Below are 7,247 nucleotides of genomic sequence, written 5' to 3' on the forward strand. Positions count from 1 at the left end.
CAGTAAGCAGTGGTTATTAATTATCTCATGTAAATTATACATCATGGTACCAAAGTTATGTTTTGGATCCTTCTAAGTTTGTGTGCAAAACTTCTTTGTTTATCTATATGATCACTTTCAATTGAACTGCCAGTTTTTCTCTGTCCCATTGGTTCGAGCACTGATTGAAGACCCATGAATATTATACCAGTGGAGGTAAGAAGCAGATGTAAATAAGCCAGGCCAGTCAGCCTCAGTCAGACAGCCTCCACAAGCTGGGGCTTTAATTCTAGGAAGTCATTTTCTGTAACTATATAAGTAAGCATGCCAGTGAGTTCATTCAAAGTAGTTCAAAATATGATACTGGGTTTATCATGGCTTTCCTCTCCTGCCAAACAAGGGAAATAAAATTCCATGCAAGCAGGAAAGAACTGAATTTGCGATAAGGAAACACTTGACCAGACGGGTGTTAAGCCTTCTAGAATGGCTGGAAAGGTTGCTACTTCTCCTTTCATTAATATTCCTGAGAAGAGAAAAGATACAATAGAGAAATACATGTTTGCCTTTTATGAGGTTATGTTAGCTGTTATTTATGAAGTTACAATTTTTTGATCACTGGTCAAGTGTGTTAGATTGATAATTGTTTTCACATTGTGCTGGTCTAGCCTGAAACTCTTTTTATAATCGTTTCCTCTAATTTCTCATGACTGGAATATCTTTGCTATCTTTCAATGTAAAAAATTGTACATGATACCAAGATAGTCAGTTGGATGTCTAAAATATAATCAAATGGTTGTTTATTTTGCCCTGCATATTGCCAAATAATAATTTTGAATATTTTCTTTTGAAATGACCTCTTGTTTGGAATCCAGTAATCTGCCTTTCCTCTTCAAATGACTTTCTATTATCGTTGTAGTTTCTTTGTTTTTTATGTGGCTCTTCTTTAGGAACTTTAAAATAATTAAAATTAATCTCTTCCTTAAATACTTGTTTAATAACTTTCCCTTTATTTGTCCAACTTGACTTTTTCATAGTAATCAAGAATCTTGCTTAGTCAGGAAAATTCACAAGCTTTTCTAGCTATTGAATTCTGTGATGAAATTCACTTTTGAATTCCAAGCTACCTACCCTTATAGATCAGCAGGAAAAAGAATGAATTCAGAAAGTAAAACCTCAGATCCTTCAGTAGTGGATGAAGTACCAAGCACAGCACTAAAATATATTTTTAAAATTATTAATAAGCATTCACTTCCCATGTTAGACCTCCATGTTAAGCCATTCTTAATTTAAAAAGGTATATTATAGGTTAGCCCACAGACTCCTTGGTTGATAGAAAAGACATCAGGTAGAATGACTCAAGGAGCTGGTGCCAGAATGAAGGTGAGAAAATAGGCATGAACAAAGAAGCAGGTGTATGACCGTATCATTTAAAGATCGGAGACTGCAGTGAACATGCTTCTCTCCTCCTCTTTTAAGGATTGAGAAATGATCATTATCACTTTAAATAAGTTACTAGTAAATCAGTCTGAAAGCCTATGATGAGATAACCTTCTGCATGCAGAGCTCACTTTGAAGACCTGTCCATATCTGGTGCTGTCTCAGCTTGCAGATATGCACAGCAATTTATCACGTGACTAATTTTTAATGTAATTTAGATATTTCAACCACCATACTCTTGATTTAATAATGTAGAAAATTAATAAATATTGGTTATACCTACCTGAACAAGCTTACTATGCACATGTGGCATAAAAGAAAATAAGGAATTCAATTTTTTTGCTTTATAATTCGGAAACAGGTTCTATCATTTTCCTTTTGATGTTACATATATTACATCTCTCTCTTTAGTACTTTTCTATATGAAATGCCAGATAGATTTCTGCTTTATTTTTAAGTTGTTACTTTCTTTTCTTCTTGAGACTTTTCAGACTGATTTTTGTTCCCTTAAAATGGGGGTTAAAATAATCTTTGGCAAGCCACCAAATGACTGCAGGTGTATTCAATACAACCTTGCTTCAATATTAACATTTTCACAAACTGCAGTAGGCAGACCCTTACTGTTTCTTCATTATCCTTTCCAGCCGTGGCTGAAAGCCCAAATGATGCCACTTTACCCTAGAGGTATTCTGTACGTGTTTTCTACTTTAATCACATCCTTTAAGCACCATGAATCCTTGCCTGATGGATTATCTTCTCCACAGGCAGGCAGCCACATCCAGACTTTGATGGGGTCCCAAAGTCTTCAGCATCGCAGCCGGGAGCAGCAGCCATATGAGGGAAATATAAACAAAGTGACCATCCAGCAATTTCAGTCACCATTGCCTATTCAGATCCCCTCTTCACAGGCCACCCGGGGACCTCAGCCTGGACGGTGCTTAATTCAAACTAAAGGGCAAAGGAGTATGGATGGCTATCCAGAGCAGGTAAGAAGAGTTTTTTAATAATTGATGAATTTTTCAAGAAAGTCCAAAGAATCCATGGCTTACCTTCCCTCATTAATGTGGTCCAGGACATATAATGCAGTCACCGTGTTGAATGGGGTGGAGCACTTTTTGTAGCATTTTACCATTATTTTCAGTAGTTAAGGACTACAACATATAGGAATTTATGGTTGGTAAAATGCTCATTTGACATAAGAAAAAAGTGATGGCTCAGAATAGTTTTTCCACTACTATCTTACACCCTCTCTTACCCGCTCCCAACTCCAATTTAGCGCTACAGCTCAGCTTTTGAATGTTGTAAAGAGCTTCGGTGGATTTATACTTACTAAGTCCTCTGGTGAAATTGTGTGAAAAATAAATTATTCCCCTCTATTTGTGGGAAGAATTTTTTTAAAGTCCTATCTTCTTCTACAGCTCAGCTTTTGAATGTTGTAAAGAGCTTCGGTGGATTTATACTTACTAAGTCCTCTGGTGAAATTAAGTGTGAAAAATAAATTATTCCCCTCTATTTGTGGGAAGAATTTTTTTAAAGTCCTATCTTCTGGTTGTTGAATAGTACAAAGATAAAGCTTTGCTATAAGGAAAATTATTAAAAACAGTTAGAAGAGAAATATTTATGACATGCATCAAAAGCTACTGATAATGCCATGTAAAAAAAAAAAATTGCTGCTCTTCTGACCTATCTAAAATTAGGATTTTCTTTTCCATTTAGAATCTGTTTCTCTTTCTTAAAACCAGAAAACTGAATGGGATCTCATCTACTGAGTTATATTAAGCTTAGAAAGTAAGATATTAACATCTTACTCTCATAAAACTAATTTCTCTTATTTCATTCTTCAGATAGGCAAAGCTGCCACTGACTTCACTAACTCCTTAATATGATTTATAAGGTTTTCACTTTATGATTGTTTACTCAAAGCTATACATATTACCTCACCTTATTTTCTAAACATATCAGACAGATTAACTTCATCTCCAGGTTTTTCCTATATGTTAACAGCCATTTATCATTTGGATCCCAACTGCTTTAACCATCTCTATTTTTTTTAATCGACACATTGTAATAGTATGTACTTACAGGGTACAATCTGATATTTTGATACATATATATGTTGTATAATGACCAGGGTAGGGTAGTTAGTGTATCCATCATCTCATGCATTTATCATTTCTTTGTGGCAAAAACATTCAAAAGCCTTTCCTCTAGCTATTATATAAGATACAAAACTTAACTGTTAACCATAGTCACCCTACTGTGCAGTGGAACACCAGAACTTATTTCTATGAAATTGTAATTTTGTACCCATTGGCCAGCCTGTCCCTTTTTTCCCTTCCCAGTGTCTGGTAACCAGTGTTCTATTCTCTGCCTCTATAATATCAACTTTTATTTTCCTTAGATTCCACCTATGAGTGAGGTCATGTGGTATTTGTCTGTCTGTGCCTGGCTTACATCTTCTCTACTTCTTAATATCCTTCTTGAAACTGAGATTATGTATTAATCGTTCTCAGAGTTACAGATACTTTTTTGAAGAAAATTTTCTTTCTTTCCTGCCTTTATCTAGGCCAAGTGTTGGATTTAAGGTGTAATAAACCAGACAGGTGACTTTAATCAGATAATAACGTGAGGTTTTCATTCTCCAGAGATTCTAAAAAATTAATAAAGTTTTAAATTATGCTTTGCCAATGCTTTAGCTTAGGAGGTTAAAAAATTGTTCGTATCTACTCCCCCACAATATCATAACTTTACTCCAATTCCCTGATATAGCTATTCTTTTTAGTAGCTACATATTTTTTTTCTCCCAGAGTTAATGTACTTAAAAATCCTTGGAGATCAATGCCCTCTATCTTCACCTACTTTGAATAGTGGGCTTAGTGTTAGCATGCAGTTATTCCACACCCCTAAATTTACAGGCCATTTTAACACTATTTCTCAAAAAATGCATACACTGTATAAAGTTGACTGAGAGGATTACTAAGTTTTAAAGTTTCATGTGTATTAAGTTTAAAAACATCATGATTCTTTGAGAGAATATATTTATAGTAGCTTTCAAGTGTTTTGATTTGCAGCCTTGATAACATCAGTTTCCTTTCGAACAGAGAGAAAAATTTAAGCATTCAATGGCTAGGTTAAGGAGAAGACAAATATAATTCCTTTTTCCTTTCCAGTTTTATGTGTGTTGGTTTCAGGTTGAAATGGTCTACAATTCTGAGATTAAAACTTTGGGGTGACCAAGAAACCCCAAGACCCTTTAAACAATTAGTAATGATCTCAAACTATGTTCCTCCCCACCCCCAGTTATAAATCTGAAGACAGTTTCTTATCACTTTTTTCGCAATTCAGTGTAATATTTGTCCACTACTAGTGGCATGCTGGAGCCAGCTCAGACTGGCCTATTTTTGTGCACATCTCTTCCCAATTCCACCTTCAGTGACATCACGTAATACGTCAAAATGTGGGAGTAATTACACCACAAAAATCAGCTAACACTACAAATCAGGGCACTCTCCCTTCCCCAACCAGCTGCTAAACATTTTCCAACACACCACTGACTACTACACTGTTTTCTTTCATCTCTTTTTCTTCTCCTAATCTTTCCACTTCTTTTATCTCTATAGCATTCAAGAAAAAGAATACTAGGATTAGATCTCAGAATTTGGAGTTCCAGTTTCATGTTTACTTTTATGAGCCATGCAAACCTAGCCAAGTCATCAACTTTCTTTCTGAGGTTCTATTTTTCTCCTCATAAAATGAGAACATCAACACCCACCAGCAACATTCAGAAAGTTTTTGTGAGTCAAATGATATGATTCTACACACACAGAGAGAGAGAGAGAGAGAGAGAGAGAAAGCCTGACCCTGAGAGTATAGAAATAAAAATACATGATTTTGAGAATTCACATATTGGAGAGAACTTAGTGATTATCAGACCCAACCTCCTTAGTCTACAGATAGAAAAACAAGCAAAACAAAAACTGTAAAAAGAGGCTAAAGGATATTATGTAATATTCTCTCACAAAAACACTATTTCATGCATTTTTTACTTTCCTAAGTTATATTTCTTTTAAAACTCAGACCCCTCTAATGTGTGAATGTGTACATTTTAAATCAAGACTTCTTTTTTTCCTTTTTGTCTTTTTTCGTGACCAGCAACGGATCGCAACCCTCAGTGTTGCGCCCGTACCGGGCCGGGACCGGCAATGGGATCGCAACCCTCGGTGTTGCGCCCGCACCTCGCTCAGCCAGTGAGCGGCCGGTCTGTATGTGGGATCCGAACCCTCGGCGAGAGCGCCGCCGCACTCCCAAGCGGCACACTGTAGCAGTGCGCCACCGGGCTGGCCCTAAATCAAGACTTTTATTCCAAATTTAACAAGGAAAATAATAAGAACATAATATGGAGTTCCACATGAAAATTATAAAGTAGTGACTTAAGCACAAAGACCACTAAGGTAAAATAAAATTTCTATTGTGGATTTTGGGCATATAAATCAAAACACTTTATTTTAATAAGACATTTCTAGTGGTACATTGATAAAGCCATAAAAAGAAAAACAAAATCCCACTTAAAAGATTGTAACAGCAATGTTATATCTGGTCAAGTACCATGTGGAAAAACCTAAATCAGCATTTTTAAGTGCAAGGAGAGGAGACACCATAAATGTAGTACAGAGAAAGACTACCCATCATGATGAAACACAACAATTTCTATTAAAGTAGACCTTGGAAATTTCACTTTAAAAAAAAAAGTAATCACTTATTGTAATTCTACAGGTGAGAAAAAATCTGATAACAATAAATACACATTTTTATTTAGGGAAATGAGTCTGAATCAAACTAGAAAAGGAAGAGACAACACTGATTGCCTGCCATGTATTTTGCACTGTGTATCTTATGCATAGGCCTGGCATCAGGAGCCTGTGACCCATACAGTTGTATAAGGTCCTGCACTTAGAAGGGCCCCACACTTAGATTAATGTTCTGTCATTAGTATCTTGTAATTCTTAATAATAGTTGATCAAGGAGCCTTGCATTTTCGTTTACACCAGGCCCCACTAATTATATAATTGGTCTTGCTTACATGTACTATTTCACTGAATCCTCACAATAATCTTGTTTCCTTTTAACAAATGAAGAAACCAAGGCTTTGAGAATATAAGTAATTTACAGAAGGTATAATTGGTCAAGCTGGAATTTTGACCTACGTTTGTCTGACCCCAAACCCAAGTTCTGTGTCCCAGTCTTACTGTTAAATTAACCACATGATCTTGAACACCTGCCTGCTGTGGCCTCAATGTCCTCTTCTGTCAATTGATGGTAATTAAACCTGCTTGAGCTACAATTCAGAACTATAGAACTGCCTTATGCAGATGGAATATTGATGTGAGCTCACAGAAACATTTCCAATTGCTTTGAAAAGTAAAAGCTAGAGAACAAATGAAAAGTTTGATTATAAACAAAAACATATCTCTATATCCCTTAGTGTGACCTAAAGAACTAGTGTATTTTTTAATCTGATTAAAATAAGCTCCATATAGCTATGAACATACATAATAAATGCTACCACTGACAATACTGAATGAATTAAAATGAGTGTCATTTGTGACCTAAAGAGAATATTTAACTTTGTTTAGCCATAAAGAAGCACTTAGTAAACTTCAATGTTCCTCCTCAGTGATGAAACCACCTAAACTTTAAAACCATCCATCACTAGGGGCCAGCCCGCCCGCTCCCGCCCGAGGGTTCGGATCCCACATACAGACCGGTTCCCGCTCACTGGCTGAGCGAGGCGTGGGAGCAACACCGCGGGGCGCGGTCACCTTGCCTGTGCC

General features: G+C 36.2%; 1 protein-coding gene across 3 annotated transcripts in view; it reads left to right on the plus strand.

Moving 5' to 3' along the window:
* LRRC7 (leucine rich repeat containing 7) overlaps positions 1 to 7,247 on the plus strand; it is a 111,650-nt gene that overhangs the window by 58,456 nt on the left and 45,947 nt on the right. For all 3 annotated transcript variants that reach the window (XM_008587375.1, XM_008587377.1, XM_008587376.1), the window contains one exon: positions 2,181 to 2,402. In XM_008587375.1, coding sequence (XP_008585597.1) covers positions 2,181 to 2,402 — 222 coding nt within the window. The remainder of the gene's footprint in view (positions 1 to 2,180; positions 2,403 to 7,247) is intronic.

The sequence above is a fragment of the Galeopterus variegatus genome, unplaced genomic scaffold (assembly GCF_000696425.1).
Source record: "Galeopterus variegatus unplaced genomic scaffold, G_variegatus-3.0.2 Scaffold4360, whole genome shotgun sequence".
NCBI lineage: Eukaryota > Metazoa > Chordata > Mammalia > Dermoptera > Cynocephalidae > Galeopterus > Galeopterus variegatus.